Source organism: Stegostoma tigrinum, chromosome 34 (genome assembly GCF_030684315.1).
Source record: "Stegostoma tigrinum isolate sSteTig4 chromosome 34, sSteTig4.hap1, whole genome shotgun sequence".
Classification (NCBI taxonomy): domain Eukaryota; kingdom Metazoa; phylum Chordata; class Chondrichthyes; order Orectolobiformes; family Stegostomatidae; genus Stegostoma; species Stegostoma tigrinum.
The window spans coordinates 21,847,788-21,871,072 of NC_081387.1; the positions used below are offsets into that span (position 1 = coordinate 21,847,788).

The following is a 23,285-nucleotide window of genomic DNA, read 5'->3' on the forward strand; positions in this document are numbered from 1 at the left end:
GAGGTGGTGGAGGCTGGTACAATTACAATATTCAAAAGACATTTGGATGTGTCTATGTTTCCATGCTGTACATTTCTATGACTCCTTATCTTTCTAAAGGGTGTGACAATGGGTTTGTGTTAACTTAAACAGTTGAATGGTTCATTTTCTCACTCTTTCTCTCCTCACTGTCCACCTCTTCTTTCCCTCAAACCTGATCCCTCTCTCTCTCTCCTCTCCCTTCTCACCCTCTCATTCTTCCACCCCTCCATCTTGCCCCCTCTCCTCCTCAAACTCTTATTTTCTCTTTCTTTCTCTCTCTGTCTCTCTCCCTCATTCTCCATCCTTCCCCTCTCCTTCTTTCCTCCATGTTTATGCCTTCCCCCCTCTCACTGTCCAATTTGTCTCTCCCTCTCTTGTCACTTCCTGCTCTGTCTCCCTTCTCTCTCTCTCCATCTTGCTTACTCCCTCTTCCCCCCACTTTCCCTCACAAGCTTCTCCCCTTCTTTTCCTCCTCCCTCTCATTCCCTCTCTCTTCCCCCACTCTCCCTAACACCCACATAATCTTTTCCCTCTCCCTCTCCTTCTCCCACTCTCTCTCCTCTCTGTGTCCCTCTCTTTCCGCTCCCCCCTCCCCCCGCTGCTTCCTTGCCTTCCTCTCTCTCCCTTCCCTTTCTCTCCACACAGATTCCTTCTTCCCACATGTTTCCGGATGGCAGATATGATTCTGGATCCTGTTTGTTCTGATTGTTGGAGTCATCGCTGTCGCAGTGTGGTACCTTCGGAAATTACAGAATGAGATTCATGGTGACAACCTCTGCTCAAACACTGACTACTTTTCTTTAAGAATAGAATACTGTGTACAATTCTGGTCACCCTTCTGTAGGATGGATGCTGTTAAACTTAAGAGGTTCCAGAAAGGATTTACAAAGATGTTGCCACGACCGGAGGGTTCAAATTATAGGGAGAGGCTGAATATGCTGGGACGTTTTACCCTGCAGTGTCAGTGGCAGGGGCCATCTTATAGGAGCTTATAAAATCGTGAGGGAAACGGATAGTGTGAATAGCTAAGGTTTTTTTCTGAGGGTGGGGGAGTCCAAAATTAGAGGCCATTGGTTTAAGGTGAGACGGTAAAGATTTGAAAGGGACCCAAGGGGTAAATTTTTCACACAGAGGGTGGTGCATGTATGGAATGAGCTGCCAGAGGAAGTGGTAGAGACTGGTACAATTACAACATTTAAAAGGCATCTGGATGGGTACATGAGTAGGAAGAGCTTAGAGGGAGGAGCAAATTACAGCAGATGCTGGAATTTGTACTGAAAACAAAAAGTGCTGGAGATCAGGCAGATCACAGCGGGTCAGGCAGCATCCATGGAGAGAAAGCAAGCTAACATTTTGAGTCTAGATGACGCTTCATCAGATTATCATCATTTAGATATGATGATAAATGGGACTAGGTCAGATTGGGATGTATGGTCAGTATGGACGAGTTGGACTGAAGGGTTTGTTTTTCAGCTGTATGACTGTGATGAATCTATAAAAATCCATAAACAGAAACTAATAATTTGTTAACACAAATTAAAACGGACAGTGCTGGAAATATTCCACAGATCAGGCAGAATCTGTGAAGAGAGAGACCAAGTTAATATTTGAGGGGAAATAAGGATTTATTTTTAGTGAGGTGTGTAATGAGGAACCTGTTCAAGACAGTGTGATACTGACACCATCTCCAGAGGTCATGATGCCCATTGAGTTCATTCATTTATTTGGTTTTCTTTTCTAGGCCTCAGGGAATCTAAAGATTTGCATGGTAAGTGATGTTTTTTCAGTCTGTGGGACGTGCTGATATTACATTGACTCTCGCTGCTGAGGAATTTCACACTTTCACCCTGACCTTTACAGTTTCTGCCTTGAGAGGGGCCAGACCTCTCCTATATGTTACTGACCACAACATTCTCAGGAGGCTGCCTGTGTCAGTTCCTAATCCTACCCTCAATTTATCTTGTCAGGGCATTCTATGTGGATAAATTCCTACCTGTAGGGGGTGGGTGATGACCTAGTGGTATTGTTGCTAGACTGTCACAACCAGCTCATGTTCTGGAGACCCGGGTTCGCATCCCACCACAGCAGATGGTGGAATTTGAATTCAATAAATTAAAAAAATAAGTCTGGAATTAAGAATCTACTAAACACCGTGAAATCAATGATTGTGGAAAAACCCATGTGGTTCACCAACGCCCTTCAGGAAAGGAAATCTGCCACCATCATGTGGTCTGGCCTACATGTGACTCCAGACTCACAATTGCTTTGTGAAATGGCCTAGCAAGCCATTCATCATAGAATCCCTACAATGTGGAAACAGGCCCTTTGCCCCAAAAAGGCCACACTGACCCTCAGAGCATCTCATCCAGACCCAACCCCTATCACCCACCTAAGCTACACATCCCTGAACACTACAGGCAATTTAGCATGGTCAATCCACCTGCCCTACACATCTTTGGACTGTGGGAAGAAACTGGAGCACACCCACGCAGACAGTGGGAGAATGTGCAAACCGCACACAGATGATTACCTGAGAGTAGAATTGAACCCAGCTCCCTGGCGCTATGAGGCAGCAACTGTAACCACTGTGCCACCTTGGTACCCCATTCAGTTTTGCCAATCACTACAAAGTTTTAAAGAAATTAAATTGGGCCGATCACCTGATATCGACCTAGACACCGGAAAAGACAATGGCAGAAACAGCCCTCTCGATCCTGCAAAATCTTCTTTGCCAACATCTGGGGGTTAGTGCCAAAACTGGGAGAGTTGTCTCCAAAACTAGTTAAATAACAGCTTGACATAGTCGTACTCACAGATTCGTACCTTAGAGACAACATTGCAGATACTACCATCACCAGCCCTGATTATGTCCTGTTCCATCTGCAGGACAGACCCAGCAGAGGTGGTAGCACAGTGGTTAGTGTTACTGGTTAGTCGGGTGGACATTGCTTTTGGAGTCCTCAACATTGACTCTGGACCCCATGAAGTCTGATGGCTTCGGGTTAAACATGGGCGAGAAAACCTCCTGCTCATTACCACGTAGCTCCCTTGGTTGATAAATTGGTGCTCCTTCATACCGAATAAGTCTTAGATGAAGGACTGAGGCTGGCAAGGGCACAAAATGTACTCTGGGTGGGGGATTTCAATGTCCACCACCAAGAGTGGCTCGGCAACAGTACTACTGATTGAACAGGTTGGGTTTGAAAGGACATAGCTACTAGTCTGTGTCAGCGGCATACTTTACCTCATCCCTACTAATCTGCCAGCCGCAGTCCATCTGTTTATGACAGTTTTGTAAGAGTGACCATTGCACAGATCTTATGGAGACAAAGTCCCACCTTCACATTGAGAATAACCTCCATCGTGTTATGTGGCACCATCACCATGCTAAATGGGACAGACTTTTCATAGATCTAGCAACTCAAAGCTGGGCATCCATGAGGCGCTGAGCCATCAACAGCAGCAGAATTGTACTCCAGCACAATCTGTAACCTCATGGCCCGGTATATCTCCCACTCAACCAATACCATCAAGCCAGGGGATCAACACTGGTTCAGTGGAGGGTGCAGGAGGGCATGACAGGAGCAGCACTAGGCATACCTGAAGATGCAATATCAATCTGGTGAAGCCACCAAACAGGACTACTTGCATGCTAAACAATGAAAGCAGCAAGTGATAGACAGAGCGAAGTGATCCCACAACCAACGGATTGACCTAAGCTCTGCAGTCTTGCCACATCCCATCGTGAATGGTGGTGGACAATTTAACAACTCACTGAAGGTGGGGGCTCCACAAATATCCCCATGCTCAATGATGGAGGAGCCTGGCTCATCAGTGCAAAAGATAAGGCTGAAGCATTCACAGCAATTTTTAGCCAGAAGTAGCAAGTGGATGATCCATCTCAGCCGTCTACAGTGGTCCCCAGCATTACAGATACCAGAGTTCAACCAATTTTATTCAGTCCACATGATATCAAGAAACGGTTGGAGACAGGATACTGCAAAGGATACAGTCCCTGGCAACATTCCGGCAATAGTACTGAACGTTTGTGCCCTAGAACTTGTCATTCCCCTAGCCAAACTGTTCCAGTACAGTTACAACACTGGTATCTTCCCAACAATGTGGAAATTTATCCAAGTATGTTCTGAACACAAAAAGCAGGACAAATCCAACATAGCCAATTACTGTCCCATCAATCTACTTTCAATAACCAGTAAAGTGATGAAAGGTGTCATTAACAGCGCTATCAAGCAAAACCTGCCCAGTTTGGGTTCCTCCAGGGCCACAGATCCTGACCTCATTACATCCTTGGTTCAAGCTTGGATAGAAGAGCTGAATTCCAGAGGTGAGGTGGGAGTGACAGCCCTTGATATCAAGGGTGATTTTGACTGAGTGTGGTATCAAGGAACCCTAGTAAAACTGTAATCAGTGGGTATCGGGGACAAAATCTTCAGTGGTTACAGTCATACCTGACACATAGGAAGATGGTTGCAGTCATTGGAGGTCAATCATCTCAGCTCCAGGACATCTCTGCAGGAGTTCCTCAGGGTAGTGTCCTTGGCCTAACCATTTTCAACTGATTCATCAATGACCTTCCCACCATCACCAGGTCAGAGGTAGGGATGTTCACTGATGATTGCACAATATACAGCACCATTCGTGACTCCTCAAACACTGAAGCAGCCCATGTTCAAATGCAACAAGATCTGGATAATACTCAGGCTTGGGCTGACAAGTAGCAAGTGATATTCGCACAACAGAAATGCCAGTCTATAATCATCACCAATAAGAGACAATCTAACCACTGTCCCTTGACATTCAATGATGTTACCATCACTGAATCCCCTACTATCATCATCCTGGGTGTTATCATTGACCACAGACTCAACTGGACTTGCTGCACAAACACAGTGGTTAGAAGAGCAGGTCAGAACCTAGGAATACTGTGGTGAGTAACTCACCTCCTGACTCCTCAAAGCCTGTCCACCATCACAAAGCACAAGTCAGGAGTGGGAAGGAATACTCCTCACTTGCCCCTGGATGAGTGCAGCCCCAATAACACTGAAGAACCTTGACACTATCCAGGACAAAGCAACCCGCTGGAATTTCACTACATCCACAAGCAACCACATACTCCACCACTAATGCTCAGAAACAGCAGTGTATACTGTCTACAAGATGCACTGCAGAAATGCACCAAAGATCCTCAGACAGCACCTTCCAAACCCACAACCACTTCCATCCAGAAGGACAAGGGCAGCAGATATATGGCTACACCACCACCTCAAGTTTCCCTCCAGCCACTCACCATCCTGACTTGGAAATATATCGCCGCTCCTTCACTGTTGCTGGGTCAAAATCCTGGAATTCCCTCCTGAATGGCATTGTGGGACAACTCACAGAAGGAGATTCAAGAAGGCAGCTCACCACCAGCTTCTCAAGGGCAACTAGGGATGGACAAGAAATGCTGGCCAGCCAGTGATACCCATATCCCATAAATGAATAGAAAAAAAACATGCAACCCCATGCTCCAAGACTCTCTATCCCTTTCTGTCTCTTCCACTCTCACAACTCCCTCTCTTTTGCCCCCCTTGCTGCCCCTTCCACCCTCTCTTTCGCCCCTCTTTCCTCCCCCTTCCCCCCATCTCTTTCCGTCACATCTGTTTTTCCCCACCTATCTCTTCTCCCCTTCCCACACTTCTTCCCTCCTTTTCCCTTTCTCCCCCCTCTCTCTTCCATCCTCCCTCTGCCCCTTCTTCTCCTCCTCCATCCCTCCTCCTGCTTTCTCCCTCCTCCTCCTCTCTCCCTCTGATCTTACAGTGTGAGAGTGGGCAATGTGATCTAGGTGATGTATGCTGCAATGGGAATGGGACAGGGTTCAGTATGAGAGGTGAAGGGCTGTTGCTGATTTAATGTTTTCTTTTGATCTGTTACAGAATATCTAAAGCTGATGGAAGAAGTCAGTGAGTAACCATTCAAAGCAGAGACTTAAACCTGATGGGTGTGGGAAACCCAGTGATGTGGACATATCATCACATCTGGGTGAAGAACATTTGTGAAACTGTAATCCCAGGTCTGGTGATGTAATGGATTACAAATAGATTGGCTTTGAAGGTCTCCATGGCATGAATGATAAGAAAGATTTGCATTTCTATGACAGCTTTCACATTCTGAGGATATCCCAAAGTTCTTTATTGAAAGTGATGTACATAACAATACAAGGACTGGGAGCAAGAGTTAGCCTCTTGACCTGAGCTGTTTCACTGTTCAGTCTGACCATGATGAATCTACTTCCCTGCACTATCCCATGTAAAGACTCTATCATTTTATTTTTCTGTATTTTGGATCGATGAGGTAAAGAATTCTTAAGATTCATAACCCTTTGAGTGCGTATATTCTCTTCATCACAGACTGAATGGGAAAGATGGGTTTCAGAATGGCCAGTGAGTTAGCTTTGAGAATCTAAGGAGACTGTCAATATAGTGCAATATTATAATGGTCAGTTTCTGTCTGTTGCAAAGGTGAACTCTATGTCATGGGTGAACTAAGGTTCCATCATGAACTTCTGGTATCAAGTCACAATCCATGACTTGGCACAAAGCTGTTGCTGACACTTCAGCACATAGCTGAGGGAGTGCTACGCTGTCAGAGGCACTGTCTTTTACGTCAGACTTTTAATGCAAGACATCACATGCTTTTGAATGTTTCGTAGCTCTTAGATGTATCCCTAGGAGGAACAGAGAACTTCTTCCCAGAGTCTGAGTCAATATTTACCACTCACAAGAATCTGTTGATTTGGTAATTGTCCTGGTTACTGTTTGTGGAATCTTGCTGTGCACAGATTAGTTGCTGCAGAAGGAAACAGTACAGAAGAGGCCTTTCAGTCCATCTGTTCTGTTTCCTTTGTGATCATATATGCTTTTGAGAGGGATTTGGTTTGTCTTGGTTCTTCTCAGGTAGGACTGTTGTAAATCTGGTGACAGGGTGTCTACTCCTGTAAAGCAGAGGAAGTAGCTATGAGATTATTGTTATATTATATTAGGCAAAAGAAGCATGAATGTGTGGAGAGAGACAATGGGAACTGCAGATGCTGGAGAATCCAAGATAACAATGTGTGAAGCTGGATGAACACAGGGACAGGGATGAGCTGGGCTGGTTTTGGGATGCAGTGGTATCCACTGTACCCAGTGTGGCTTCCTCTACATTGGGGAAACCAAGCGGAGGCTTGGGGACCGCTTTGCAGAATACTTCCACTCGGTTCGCAATAAACAACTGCACCTCCCAGTCGCAAACCATTTTAACTCCCCCTCCCATTCCTTAGACGATATGTTCATCATGGGCCTCCTGCAGTGCCACAATGATGCCACCCGAAGGTTGCAGGAACAGCAACTCATATTCCACTTGGGAACCCTGCAGTCTAATGGTTTCAATGTGGACTTCACAATCTTCAAAATGTCCTCTTCCCCCACCGCATCCCAAAACCAGCCCAGCTCGTCCCCTCCCCCCACCGCATCCCAAAACCAGCCCAGCTTGTTCCCGCCTCCCTAATCTGTTCTTCCTCTCACCTATCCCCTGCTCCCACCTCAAGCCACACCTCCATTTCCTTCCTACTAACTTCATCCCGCCTCCTTGACCTGTCCGTCTTACCTGGACTGACCTATCCCCTCCCTATCTCCCCACCTATACTCTCCTCTCCGCCTATCTTCTCTCCCTCTTCGGTCCGCCTCCCCCTCTCTCCCTATTTATTTCAGAACCTCTCCCCATCCCCCTCTCTGATGAAGGGTCTAGGCCTGAAATGTCAGCTTTTGTGCTCCTGAGATGCTGCTTGTCCTGCTGTGTTCATCCAGTTTCACATTTTGTTGTCATGAATGTGTGGAGTCAGGCTCACAGAGACCAAGGGTTATAGTCTTAGTTTTGCTTTCACTTGTTGAAGTTGGGTTTTGGAATGAAGCTGCTATATACAGTCTCTCTCTTTAGCGCTGCAAATGCTTGAGTTTTTTCTCTGCTGCTAGATTCATTCTGTCGGTGCTCCTTCTCCTGGACTGGAGGACATAGCAAGTGAGGGAAATCTGTTTTACTGAACGTGCCTTTGCAAAGGGTGTGTTTATGGGGCACTGCCATATTAGAACATTTGATGAGTTGTAGTGAAATGATATATTATTTTACTAAGCCTTTTAGGACAATTATTCTTTGTTTGTATTTTAGCTGTTGTAAAGGAATAAAGTGTGTTTAGCTTAAAGCCTAGTAATTTGAACAATCAAATCACATCTTCAAAGTAGTGCCTTACCTTGCCTTGAAATAAGTTAAAAATTAAGGTCTGTGCTATCTCTTTGATATATTTGAGGGGGTTTGCGTCTGGTCCATAACACATTAATTTGACAGTACTGTTTCTACAAGACACTGGAGGACACACTGTCACTGTTATTTAAATCCAAATTAATCCTCCGTATTTCTCACATTGATTTTTTTTAAACTTTCAGAGCAAGATAAAATGAAGACAGATAAAGGTAAGTGATCAGAAACCCAGGGGTGGTGGAGATGGTTCCATTAAGACCCTGATTGTGTGTCTGTGTGTCCGCGCAGTTCACAGCACATCCAAGACTCGGGTCAATTTCAAACAGAGATAACAAATGGTCATTTGATTTGTCATCTCTCTGAGGTGTTTTCACTTTTTTTTTGTAGAGTATATAAGACTTCACCAGGAGATTGGTAAGAACCCGAAACCAATTGGATAAAGGTGATGGAAGAGAGGGAGTTGTGGATGGATTAACCCCACAGTAAGAGAATGGGAAAGCGCTGGGAAAGCTGGATGGTAACTCTGACTGAGACCAGACCCTAGTAGGAGAGAAGCAGTTTTGGAACAACGTGGAACTCATGCAGATCCTCCAATGGGTTTGCCGTAACATGGGTGATGGGTGACGGAGTGGGTTTGTGCTTCTGTCATTCTGGGATTAAGAGTAAGACAAGAGTTGACCTGGTTACTATCAACTCTGAATCACATTGTTGTTTGTTTTTCATTTCAGAGATGGCTAAGCAAAAAGGGAAACAAGGTGAGTTATGAGAACACACATTATTTGGATTGTAATGTTTTATTTCAGTGTCAGAATGTCTGAACACAATTTAACAGATTTGTAAAAAAAACTGCCTTATCACAGATTGTTCCATTAAAACCAGCACCAAATTATAATGCCTTCCTGTGAATATGTGTGAAGTGGGTGAGCTAATTCAGCCAATTCTTCAACGTTCACCGATATCAGAACTGGGGTCCTCGAGAAGCTGTTTTTCCAGGAATTTCCTGAGCTGATATAAACAGATCTGCGGATATCTGGAAATACATGCCTGTTGAAATGAGCAGGTTTCAATATCAACAGCCTTTAGCTATTTATTAATAGTGCAATGAGACCACTAGCTTCACCAATCCCTAAAGTGCTCGCTGATCAAAACCGTCAGATATGTGATTCAACAAATCATATGTCTTTTTTTTATTTGGGCATGTGTTTGTGAATCAGTCGTTGATTTCACAATTGATTCTCTTCACAGTTCTACAAATAACCAAATAAAGTAACATCTACCATATTTCAGTATTTTCTAGTTATTTCTAATCTTCGACATTCTGATGTGAGGAATACAAACCTCACTACAGCAGGAGAACAATGCATTCCTGACAATACACAAATTCATCTAATTCTACACACCCTGACTGGGTTCTGACATTTTAACCTGTAAACTTGTGGCCATCCAACACTCTGCTGCCCTTGTCTTCACTCATCCTAAGTTCCACTCACCTGCTTACTGACCCACATTAGCTCCTCATTAAACAGTGTCTCCATTCCTAATTTCTCAGTCAAGTCTTGCAGTCCCTTCATGTCCTTGCCCTCTCTACTCTGCAACTCTGAGGTTCCTGTGCTCCTTTAATTGTGGCCTTTTGCACGCCAAAAATTGTAATGTCCCTTCATTGGAGAATGTAATTTCAGTTGCCTCAGTTCCAAACTCTCCTCCTGCATCCTCATCTCACTTTCATCCTTAAAACACATCATAAAAACGTCCCTGTTTGATAAGCTTTTAGTTACCTGACATGTTTTTATTTATAATATTTGTAGTATTTTGAGATGTTGTTGAAGAAAAACAGCCACTTTGTGAATGTAAATTGTTGTTGTGTAAAATCCGTGCAGTGTATTACCTGACAAGTGAGCAATGTCACACAAGGAGCATTCCTATAACAATTTCTATTAACTGCTTTTTTTTTCTAAACTATATTGTCTTTCAAAAAATCTCTGATTGGGAAATGAATTTCAGATTTTCAGTGACTTTTTTGATATAATCAATGATCTGGTTTTAAATTGCCTTGTCTGTTTTTCTCTTCAGAATGTAAGATGCTTCAGCAGGAGTTTGGTAAGAGATTATTTCCAAATCATAAACACTCTGGGATTGGGTTTTCAACTCGTGTTCAGCACTGGTTTCTTCACTAGCCTCACATGGTCATTAAAAGCTAAAAGCATTGTGGAGGACAAGTTTGTTTCTGGTGCTATCAACTTACATGGGTTTGTTGTTGCTGGATGTATCTAGGGGTATTTGATGGGAAGAGCATAGCGAGCATCTTTATTCTATATCTAGCCCATGCTGTACATGTCCTGAGAGTTATATGATGGGACAGTGTAGAAGGATAAGGCTTACTCTGTTTCTGACCTGGGAGTGTTTGACAGGGACACTGCAGACAGAGCTTTACTCTGATTACAACCCTGCAGTTTACCTGACCTGGCCGTGTGTGATGGGATAATATAGGGGGAGCTTCACTCTCTGTATAGTCCATGCTATATACCTGTGAATATTTCATGAGACAATGTGAAAGAATGTGTTTTTCACTGTATCTAACTTGTGCTGCACCTGTCCTGACAATGTCTGATAGGGACAGTGTTGGGGGAGTTTAGCGCTGTCCTGTCCTGGGTCTCCTGACACTGCTAATGTTTTAATTTTGTGCCCTGACTCTCAGCCTCAGACTCGCACACAGTTAGTGTATTATTTTGGTAAGGTTAATGATAGACACAATGATGATATGTGCTACCTGAGACACTCTTGCTTGCCAGGACAGTATTGAGTTAACCAATTAGCTCTTGCTGCCCTTTCCCTTTGAGGGAGTGGTGGGCATGGGGATGGGGAAACGTTGGATAACATGGTTCTCTGCGGAATTAAGGTTCCACACTGACATTCCTGGCAGGGACGGGACAGAACAGTGGGTGGTGGAATGGATAATCTCATCGCTGACCCATGCCGGGTGAGGGGAGACCCGAACAGTGTTCACACAAAGTGGTGACTCCTTCTGGAAGCTTCTATGCTTTAATATCTCTGTTTCTTTATCCTTTTACAGAAAAGGAGAAGGCCACCATTTATGCAGGTAAGCAGAGGGCTGAGGAATGGGAGTGTCTTCTGGAGCAGATGTGTTCCGAATTCTGATTTGATGCACTCCTGAAGGTTTCAGCATGTGACCTTTTGCCTCCAATTCCTTTTAACCAATCAAAGAGGGCTTCTCTATCCCCAACTTTGTTTTAGGAGTTCAAAAGCATTCAAATAATCCACACAATGTATAATGTCTGTGAGCTCCCATTCTTGGGCATTGGTCACTGTGACAAAGATTTTGGCCAGTCATTTCTGGAGAGTTGTTTCCCTATGGCAGGGAAGGATGGGCAGTGAAGATCTGTTTATATTTCAAATATTTAACTTCTGGGTTAATGCCTTCTGGTCACTTCCCTACTCTGGAGGGAAATGAGACAGAGTCATAGAGATGTACAGCATGGAAACAGACCTTTCGGGCCAACTCGTCCACGCTGACCAGATATTCTAAATGAATCTAGTCCAATTTGCCGGCATTTGGCCCATATCACTCTAAACTCTTCCTACTTATATACCCTAAATTTTGTAATTGTACCAGCCTCCACCACTTCTTCTGGCAGTCCATTGCATACAGTCAGCACCTTCTGTGCAACAGAATTGCCCCTTTTAAATCTTTCCACTGTCGTCATAAACCTATGCCTTCTAGTTTTGGACTCCCCTACCCTGGGAAAACATCTTGGCCATTTACCCTTTCCATGTCCTTCATGATTATATAAACTTTTATAAGGTCACCCCTCAGCGTCTGACACTCCAGGGAAAATAACCCCAACCTCTTCAGTGTCCCCCAATAGCTCAAACCCTCCAACCCTGGTAACATCTTTGTGAATCTTTTCTGTACCCTTTCAAATGTCACATCATCCTTCCTATAGCAGAAACTCTTCACTCCCCAGCTAACACCAATGTTGGCCTGACCCAATGGTGACCCTGGCATTTGGGTAGATGATTCCTAATGTAGGTGAGGGCTTGCTGTATGGGTACAGCTGGCACAGAGAGCACTACCCACTGCTCCAGCTTGTGGAGGTTGGTGCTACCGCTGGCCGCTGCTGGTCTCTCACAGACCGAGTGAGACCAGCTGGTGGAGACTGAGCTCAAAGCAGAGAGTTCAATATAGAGTGCAGAGGGCAACAAAGAATACGAGATGAAGAAGATGGGGACATTGTGAAATTAAGGTTTGTAACTGATATTTCTCCCTTGTCTGTTACAGAACATGTGCAGTTCAGGAAAGAAGTTGGTAAGTGGCTATATCGAATTTTAAATGTTCATCGATGGTCACTTCGAACAAAATGCATATTTGCTGTGGCTGTTTCTCAGTCTGTGCTTGGACAGGGGATTGTTTTCTCAGTCTGTACTCAGACTGGGGGCTGTTTCTCAGTCTGTGCTTGGACAGGGGATTGTTTTCTCAGTCTGTACTCAGACTGGGGGCTGTTTCTCAGTCTGTGCTTGGACAGGGGATTGTTTTCTTAGTCTGTACTCAGACTGGGGGCTGTTTCTCAGTCTGTGCTTGGACAGGGGATTGTTTTCTCAGTCTGTACTCAGACTGGGGGCTGTTTCTCAGTCTGTGCTTGGACAGGGGATTGTTTTCTTAGTCTGTACTCAGACTGGGGGCTGTTTTTCAGTCTGTGCTTGGACAGGGGATTGTTTTCTCAGTCTGTACTCAGACTGGGGGCTGTTTCTCAGTCTGTGCTTGGACAGGGGATTGTTTTCTCAGTCTGTACTCAGACTGGGGGCTGTTTCTCAGTCTGTGCTTGGACAGGGGATTGTTTTCTCAGTCTGTACTCAGACTGGGGGCTGTTTCTCAGTCTGTGCTTGGACAGGGGATTGTTTTCTCAGTCTGTGCTCAGACTGGGGGCTGTTTCTCAGTCTGTGCTTGGACAGGGGATTGTTTTCTCAGTCTGTGCTCAGACTGGGGGCTGTTTCTCAGTCTGTGCTTGGACAGGGGATTGTTTTCTCAGTCTGTACTCAGACTGGGGGCTGTTTCTCAGTCTGTGCTTGGACAGGGGATTGTTTTCTCAGTCTGTACTCAGACTGGGGGCTGTTTCTCAGTCTGTGCTTGGACAGGGGACTGTTTTCTCAGTCTGTACTCAGACTGGGGGCTGTTTCTCAGTCTGTACTCAGACTGGGGGTTGCTTCTCAGTCTGTGCTCAGACTGGGGGCTGTTTCTCAGTCTGTGCTCAGACTGGGGGCTGTTTCTCAGTCTGTACTCAGACTGGGGGCTGTTTCTCAGTCTATGCTCAGACTGGGGGTTGTTTCTCAGTCTACGCTCAGACTGGGGGCTGTTTCTCGGGCTGTTTCTCAGTCTGTGCTCAGACTGGGGACTGTTTCTCAGTCTGTGCTCAGACTGGGGGCTGTTTCTCAGTCTGTACTCAGACTGGGGGCTGTTTCTCAGTCTGTACTCAGACTGGGGGTTGCTTCTCAGTCTGTGCTCAGACTGGGGGCTGTTTCTCAGTCTGTACTCAGACTGGGGGCTGTTTCTCAGTCTGTACTCAGACTGGGGGCTGTTTCTCAGTCTACGCTCAGACTGGGGGCTGTTTCTCAGTCTGTGCTCAGACTGGGGGCTGTTTCTCAGTCTATGCTCAGGCTGGGGGCTGTTTCTCAGTCTACGCTCAGACTGGGGGCTGTTTCTCAGTCTGTGCTCAGACTGGGGGCTGTTTCGCAGTCTGTGCTCAGACTGGGGGCTGTTTCTCAGTCTGTGCTCAGACTGGGGGCTGTTTCTCAGTCTATGCTCAGGCTGGGGGCTGTTTCTCAGTCTATGCTCAGGCTGGGGGCTGTTTCTCGGTCTATGCTCGGCCTGGGCCACTTTGTCAGTCTGTGTTTGGGTTGGGGACTGTTTTCTCGGCCTGTGTTTGGGCTGGGGAGCTGTTTCTCAATCAAATTATCAGTGTTGAGGAGCACACAGTTTAGCCTTGCTTTACCCTTTTCACCAGCACTGTATAAAGTCTCAGCTGGTTTCTTGTTCCATGTTGTTGCTAAGCTCTTGACTCTGTTTTACAGATGAAGCGAGGGAGTCAGACAAAGCAGGTATGTGACTGTGTGGGCCTTGAGGAGTAAACTTAACCTCTGCACTGGGATGGGGAGGGGACTGTGATGGTGTATGCTCTGACAGAGAACAGGTAGAGACACAGCAAATGCTTCTCTCTTCACTAATTTTTATTTTCAGTCTCTCAGTCACACTCTCTTTTTGTGTTTTTTCTCGCCTTCCTCTCCCATTCTCACGCTGTGCTCCTCAGCATCTCTTCCTCTCTCTCTCTGCTCTTAATGCTCCCCATATCCGTTCTTTCTTTCTCTTTTTTATTCCTTCTCTTTCTGTTTCTTCTGATCTCCTTCTTTGCCCTCGCTTCCTCTTCTCATTCTACTCATATCTCTCCAGATCCCTCTCTCTTCTCCTCCTAGTCATGTCTCTCCATTTCTCCACTTTGTTCATTCCGTCTTCCTCTTCCTATATTCTGTCTTCTCAAATCTCTCTCTCTCTGTATTCCTTGTCCACTTAACTCTGCCTGTCTGACTTACTCTGTCTGCCTGTCTATGTCGCTCTTGCTGTCTCTCCCCATCTATCTCTCTCGCTCTCTCTCTCCGTCAGTCTCTTACCTTGTGCAAAATGCTTGGTTAGTGATTTAAAACAGAAAGTGCTGAAGAAAGTCAGCAGGTCTGGGAGCATCAGTTGAGAGAGAAAAACAGAGTTATAGTTTGTTTCAAATCAACATCATTATCTTTGGACTATCATTTGTAAATCACTTGGTAAAGTGTTAGAAGATAGTATATGAACACAGGTCAGTTAATTTCCATTTGAAGTCAGCATTTGGAAATGTCTGTTGATATTGACATTTTTACATGTTGGTAAGATAGTATAGTCGGTTGTTTATAAAATCATTCATTTTGTTTGAAGATGTTAGCTTTCTTGCTGTAATATTTCTGATCATTCCTTACTTGCAGATTACCGGAAGCTACTCACTAAATTTGGTGAGTTAGTTGTCATTAAAATTTTGGCTTCGTCTTCAGCTTGGCTACAGTTAGTAAATGAACATAAAACCAGGTTCTGGTCTGGACCATTCTTTTCCTCACTCGAGGAGAACAAGCTTGGAATGACTGGTTACCCTCCAGATGTTGCAATCAACCTGTCTCCTGATATACATTCATAGACAGAGCTGCAGACTTTCATGACAGTATGAACATCTAGAGATCACCATGGCTTCAAATGGTGGCTTTGTAAAAAATGACCTGAGCATTGGACCCCTCGTTTTAAGCTAAAATTATAGAGTTTGAAATAATTCAAACTCTAGATCCACTTCAAATTGATCATGTGGGATTCTCCGCGTCCCAGTTCATGATCATGGATTGGATTTTTAATTTGCATCAGGGTGGCAAGGCTAGCTTTTTTAAAATGATTCTGGCCAATGGGTCCAATCTCCATCTCTTCATGTTTCATTCTAGATGGAAACTCAGGCAATTCTATAGCAGGTGGCTAATCCTCGAGTGCTTCATGGAACATATACTCTTACACATTCTTTAACAAATATCTACATATCAACAGATTTGAAGTGGGGAACTTCTGAAACTCACTCCACGGTGCCACTAGTTGGCTAGATGTTGATGTTGGAAAATAGAATGGGAACTGCTGGCATCGGTATTTACAATGTTGATCAGAAATGCTGCCCAGAGGTCAGGACATCACACCCTCGCAAGATTTTTCTTAACAATGCATCAGTTATTGCTGCCGTAACGTTAAAAAATGTGACTTTTATTCATTAAGAAAACTCTGGCATGAAAAGAAAATTTGTTGATAATGCGAAATCTGTTGAGTGGGTTTTATTCACACTTATTCATTTCACTATTTCCTTTTAGAGCAATGGAGGCCTCTGGTCCAGTCAGGTATGTTCCCTGTATGAACACACTTGAAAAAAGAAATCTTCACTTGTTATTTCTATCAATGATTTGGATGTGAATATTGGAGGTACGCTTAGTAAGTTTGCAGACGATACTTGATGGTATAGTGGACAGTGAAGAAGGTTACCTCAAAGTACAACGGGACCTTGAACTGATGGACTGAGGAGTGGCAGATGAAGTTTAATTTAGATAAATGTGAGGTGCTGTATTTTGGAAAGGGAAATCAGGGCAGGATTTTTAAAATTAATGGGACAGTCCTAAGGGGGTGTTGTTGAACAAGGAAACCTCCAAGTACAGGTCTATAGTTCCTTGAAAGTGGTGTTGCAGGTGGACAGGATAATGAAGAAGGCATTTGATATACTTGCCTTTATTGGTCAGTGCATTGAGTATAGGAGGTGGGAGGTCACGTTGTGGCCATACAGGACACTGGTGAGGCCACTTTTGGAATACCGTGTTCAGTTCTAGTCTCCCTGATATAGGGAGGATGTTCTGGAAGTGGGAAGGGTTCAGAAAAGTTTTTCAAGGATGTTGCCAGGATTGGAGGGTTTGAGCTATAGGAAGAGGCTGAATAGGCTGGGGCTGTCTTTCCCTGGAGTGTTGGAGGCTGAGGAGTGACATCATAGAATTTTATAGAATCATGAGGAGCATGGATAGGGTGAATAGCCAAGATGTTTTCTACAGGGTAAGGGAGTCCAAAACTAGAGGGCATAGGCTTAAGAGAGGGGAAAGAATTCAAAGGGACATAAGGGGCAACTTTTTCACACAGAGGGTGATCTGTCTATGGAATGAGCTGCCAGAGGAAGTAGATGGAGGCTGGTACAATTACGACATTTAAAAGACAGCTGGATGGATATGTAATCAGAGATATGGGCCAAAAGCTGGCCAATGAGACTACATTAATTCAGCATATTTGTTTGGTCTGGACGAGTTGGGTTAAAGGGTCTGTTTCTGTCCTGTACAGCTGTATGACTTGAAGGAATCTATTAGCATATGTGTATTGTTTGATGTTTGACCAGGATAATGTTGAAAAAAATAGAATAAGGGGGTGTGAAGATCAAAATTATGTTAATCGCTACTTTTACTTAATTTAGTCCAAGGGTTTTGTGTTTGTGTGTCTTTGCCCGTTACTACCCATTATGGCTCAATCTCACATTTTTGGTTTACTGAAAACCACAATGTACTTTGGCTGTTGTCTTATTTGAGAGTTTTACAGATTATTAATTGCAGATGTTACTGTTTCTGCAGAGTGGAACAGGATACGGAGCCATGCAGGTAAGATTCTCAATGTATAGGACTGCCCAAACCAGGAATGTGTGTGTGTGTGTGTGTGTGTGTGTGTGTGTGTGTGTGTGTGTGTGTGTGTGTGTGTGTGTGGACAGTCATTGTCATGCATGAGGAGGCTATCTACATCAAACTAGCTGACCGGAAAACATTCCCACCCTTACCTCCTGCTATGGGAGCATCAGAAGAATTTAAAAGATTGCTTAACAATTTGATTGATTTTATGATTGAAATACCCCAGATAAAAGTTCTGAAGTGCCCCAGAGGTAGGGAGTCTACTCACTGTAACACAAGACCTCCTTAGGATTTTAAGACAATTGACAGCTCGATTTGCACTTTTTCTAACATCACATCTTCATTCCTCATGTTTTCTTCTAATTTGAAATCAAATTCTCAATTTACCCTGGGGGGATTTCAACTCATCTCCTCTAGGCTTTGGGTACAGCAGCAGAATCATTACAGACTTGTAATAAAAGATACTGTTCTCTACAGCATGAAAGGAAGGTGCAAATTGGTTGTGCCATCTTTGTTGTAGCAGTGCACCAAGAATAGTTAACTGTCAGTCATTATTCTTGGACCATGCAGGTCAATTCTGAATGGCCAGAGAGTTGCCATGTGAGTGTAGCATAGGATCAGTTGACCCTGTGAACCTGGATTATGACAACAGGTGAAATGTACATGCAAATTCCTGTTGCCGACATACAACAGGGTCCTGTGTATTTATATGTGTAGCTTTTTGCATGTGTAAATGCATCAGCCTGTGTGTGCCCAGCTGATGATGTCAAATTGGTTTCTAGTGTAGCTTGTAGCACCATCTAGATTATTTACCAAATGATTTCCAATAGCTGTATCACACCTTTTGGTGGATATAGTTTTCTGAGGCTTGCAAACACAGGCTGGTAAATAAGCTAGCAATGTTGAAAGAGCACAAGGAGTTGCTCTCAATATGAAGCTTTTATATGCTGTTTGTGAAAGTGAAAAAAGCATTTACAATGGATGTAGAAAACTCATTTAGAACTATTTTCAACAAGCCAAACAATCATTTGGCAATTCATGGTTATGCAAAGCCAGTCAGAGATAGAATGGAATATATTTACAGAACATTCTTCACATCCTTGGGATGTTCCAAAGTTCTTCATGACCGAAGACCTAAATATTGGTAATTATGTTGACCAGTTTCAACACGGTAAGATCCTATAAGCATCACACCAGTGCTTGGAAGTTTTTTTGAGAGCGAGTGAGCAGAAGGAGGTATGGTAGAAAGGGGCCATGATTTTAACAGTGCAGCATTCCAACAGTACAACACAGAGTGAGATCAGTGATAATGGGAACTACAGATGCTGGAGAATCCAAAATAACAAAGTGTGGAGCTGGACGAACACAGCAGACCAAGCAGCATCTCAGGAGCACAAAAGCTGACGTTTCGGGCCTAGACCCTTCATCAGAGAGGGTTAGCTTTTGTGCTCCTGAGATGCTGCTTGGCCTGCTGTGTTCATCCAGCTCTGCACAGAGTGAGGTCAGCCTGGAAATCACTGTTCAAATCTTTCAAAGAATCTTGAGCCCACAACATTGTGAGTTAGAAGCAAGAGTGGTACCCATGGAGTCAGAGTTTCCTCACAACACTCAGCCTCCTGACAGACACGTCCTGTCAATCTTGAGAGCTCCTGCCCTGAAAAATTGATTGAAAGTTGGAGCTGATACTCCCTAGAGTTCAGAAGAATGAGAAGATATTTCATTGAAATATATAAATTTCCTGATAAGTGTCGTCAGAGTAAACACTGAGAGAGGTGGGTTCCCTGGCTGGGGTTTGGTTGGGGGGTGTGTGCTAGTGGGGGGCTGAGTCCTGAAAGGGTGGAAAGAGGCAATTTGGCTCAGAGCCTGCACTGACCCTCCAAAAGAGCATCACCCCCAGACATGACCCCTTACCTATCCCCATGACCCCAAATTTACCATGGCTAATGCCATCTCCAAAGCCTACGCATAAATTACAATGCACATGTCAGGAGTATAGTGAAATACTGCGCATTTGCATGGATGGTTGGAGCTCCAACAACACTCAAGAAACTTAAGAAGCCTGCTTGACTGGCAATACATCCACAAACATCCAGTTCCTCTACCTCAGTAACAGCAGTGTTTACTATCTGCAAGGTGCACTGCAGAAATTCACCGAAGCACCTCATACAGCACCTTCCAACCATCTGGAAGGACAAGGGTAGCAGATACATAGGAAGAACACCACTTCAAGTCACCCTCTGAGCCATTCACCATCCAGGTTTGGAAATATATTGCCATTCCTTCACTGTCGCTGGGTCAAAATCCTGGAATTCCCTCCCTATTTGCATTGTGGGACTACCTACAGCAGATGGACTGCAGTGGTTCAAGAAGGCATCTTACCTTCACTTTCACAGGGGCAACTTGGGATGGGTAATAAATGCTGGCCAGGCAGTGATGCCCATATCCCACAAATTCATTTTTTAAATATAAAACTCCATCTAGCCTGCATATTCCTGTACATTATGCTGTAGTTATCAGCATAACTTGCACATCTTTGATCTGTGGGACAAAATTGGAGCACCTGGTAGAAACCCACACATATATAAGCGAAATGTGCAATCTCCACACAGACAGTCACCCAAGTGGAATCACACTTGGGTCTTGGAGCTATGAGACACCAGTCCTAACCACTGAGCTACCTTGCCACCTGGCTTGAAATGCTGTCAGATTAGGGGTCAGAACTTTTGGATTGAGGTGAAAAATATCATCTCTCTGAGATTTGTTGATGTTCAGAACTCAGAAGCCTAAAGAGCTGGGAAAGCTCAGATATTGAATATATTCAACTGATGGAGCTTTTGTCAGAATATTGTGTTTTTCAATGTGTGCATTGCTGGTGAGGCTGGCATCCTTAATTTCCTTTGAGCTAATTGATTGAATTGCAGAAGGAAGGGGATTGAGATTTGTTGGATAGTGCAGGAACTTGAGGCAGTTCGGTGGTGTGTGGAGATTGCATATTCTCCCCGTGGCTGTGTGGGTGCTCCAGCTTCCTCCCACAGTCCAGGGACGTGCAGACCAGGTGGATTGGCCATTCTAAATAGGGTATTATGGAGATAAGATTGGCGGTTTTATGGGTGGAATGCCGTTCAGAGAAGCATTGACAACTCGATGGGCTGAATGGCCTCTTTCCACACAGTGGGGTGCTATGATTGTACTGAGCAGTGGAGCAAGCTCAGGGGTTGTACAGTCTATTCTTGATCCTATTTCTCATCTTCTTGTGTTCTTTCCTAGCCAATGTAAAGATGGACCCTGAAACAGCCAACGCGTGTCTGACGGTGTCTCCAGACGGGCAGAGTGTGAAAGCTGGCAAAGCACAGAATGTCCCCGACAACCCAGAGTGGTTCGAATCTGTCCCGTACGTGCTGGGCTCAGACGGTTTCACGAAGGGTGCCCATTACTGGGAGGTGAAGGTAGCTGACAAGGCCTACTGGGATGTGGGCGTCGCCGATGGATCAGTCCAGCGGAAGGGCATGCCTAACCTGTGCTCCGATGCGGGATTCTGGACAATCGGACGGGATGGTGAACCGTATGGAATAAGTGATGCTGAACGCTCCAAAATCACTGTAACGACCAGGCCTCAAACAATCGGAGTGTTCTTAGAAATGGAGGCAAGAAGGGTGTCTTTTTACAATGCTGATGACATGTTCCACCTCTACACATTTAAAGGCAACTTCTCAGAGAAAGTCTACCCGTTCTTTTGGCCTGGCTGGGAGAAGTCACCCTTAACTATTTGTCCAGTTAAGAACTAGTTAACTCTTGTATCATTGTACTTTAATGAATTGATCTTATCCAAGTATTTTTGGCCAACCAGTGACTCACTAACATGTACTCAAGAAGTTTTTATACTTTTAAAGTACCTTTCAAATGGTCTGTAACTGTGAGCTTCATGGCAAAGCAGTAACCAAGATCAGATGCACATTGGTCAGGAATCCATAATATGGCCAGTTTCTATGGGCAACACACTGATCAGATTCTTTGATTGGCCAAAGTTTCAACGTGGAGACATCCAAAAAAAGCTCAGCCTCCGAGGATTTCTACGTCATAGTGAAACAAAATGACACAGAAAGAACCACCATGAGCTTCACAAGCCAAGGAACTCTCATCAGCTTGTGTTCGTTTGATGCATATGTCAGAAAAAGAACACCTGCCCAGATGTTTCTCACATCAATGCATCTAAAGTCAGTTTAAGTTGTTTGAAGGTGGAAAATTACGACAGTGGTGGCTTTTTTGATAACTGGATGTTTAATATTGTAAAATAAGAGAGAAAAAACAAAATTATAATGTTATTCAGCTCACTACTCATGTCCCTAATGTGAGCAAAATACCATCCAGCCCATTCAGGAACAATGGGGGCTGTTGTATATAAATCATGTTGTACCACCCATGCACTGCACTCAAAGGGCTAACAGATGATTGTTTTTCTATGTAATTCATTGAATTTTGTAATGTGCTATTTACAAGATGCTACTTACAATATCCATTCATGACTTGAATGAGGAAAATTCAATCACAGCAAGTGGGAGTGCAAGTGTTGAGTACCTGGGATAGAGGCTCTGGTTAACATTGTTTCTTCTTATTTGTTCATGGAAAGTGGGCATCACTGGCTAGACCAGTATTTATTGCCCACCCCTGTTTGCCTAGAGGGCAGTTAAAAATAAAGCGCATTGCAGGCTTGTGGGATCACATGTAGGCCAAACCAGGTAAGGACAGCAGTCACCTTCCTAAAGTGTGGAGGTGCCGGGAGTTGGTCAGGGATGGACCAGGGCAGAGGACACGTGACACCATGTTGTAGTCTTATAGGTCTGTCTGAAATCACAAGCTTCGGGAACACCGCTCCTTCATCACTTCACCTGATGGGGTTGGACACTCACCTGGTGTCATGTGACTTCTGACCTTGTCATTCCCAAAGGGCATTAGTAAAATAAGTGAGCTGAAGTGGCACTCCTTAACTAGAGTCAGATGTCTGGGTTTAAATCTCTCCTGCTCTGAAATGATGTCACAGCATGTCTGAACAGGCTAATTAAAAGTTACTACAAAGTAGCGTTGATAACTCAGCACCATCTTCTGTGGACAGGACTATTGCCAAATAAAAATTTTAGAAATCGATCACATCCGAATAAATGTGAAAGAGGAATCTTTTAAAGATTTGTGTTCTCAGTTATTTAATCTAGCAAAGCAATGTATTTATTGCACATCCCTGACGGCCCTGGAGAAGACCAATCATTATCGATAGATAGATTTGGAAAGCGTTTAGAAAACTTGTGACACCTTCAGTGCTGAGTTTTGTTTTGGAGAGGTATTGACTGAGTAGTAACTGCAAGGCTTTGTTCAGTTGTGCTGAATCAGGGCGTTATTAAGATTTTTGCAGCTTTTACCCGAAATGTGGAATTATTGCAGTAACTGTGTGACCACATCAGCGAGGGTACGGACGAGGTTTAAAACAGTGTTGTAGGATTGGAGAATTTTAGTTATGGGAGAGGCTCGCTTGAAACAGAGAAGGCTGAAGAGATGGATAGTTTGAGGTGTATAAAATTGCGACGCCTTGCTAAACAGCGCACACGCAGCAGAGAGGGCAGATACCAGACGCCGGAGATCTAAAGTAATGGAAGGATATTACAGGAGAGTGTTTAATTCCGGCGGCTGAAGATGACGGGGTGAAAAGG

At 44.3% G+C, this 23,285-nt stretch overlaps 1 protein-coding gene across 1 annotated transcript; it reads left to right on the forward strand.

Moving 5' to 3' along the window:
* The first annotated feature begins 706 nt into the window (after window positions 1-706).
* Window positions 707-22,765, forward strand: LOC125446325 (butyrophilin subfamily 3 member A3-like). The gene is made up of 14 exons (XM_048519803.2): window positions 707-786; window positions 1,763-1,789; window positions 5,958-5,984; window positions 8,502-8,528; window positions 8,704-8,730; window positions 9,045-9,071; window positions 10,387-10,413; window positions 11,387-11,413; window positions 12,614-12,640; window positions 14,401-14,427; window positions 15,340-15,366; window positions 16,249-16,275; window positions 17,536-17,562; window positions 20,854-22,765. The coding sequence occupies exons 3-14, from the start codon at window positions 5,972-5,974 to the stop codon at window positions 21,369-21,371; spliced, it is 801 nt and encodes a 266-aa protein (XP_048375760.2). The 5' UTR covers window positions 707-786; window positions 1,763-1,789; window positions 5,958-5,971; the 3' UTR covers window positions 21,372-22,765.
* Window positions 22,766-23,285: the final 520 nt, after the last annotated feature.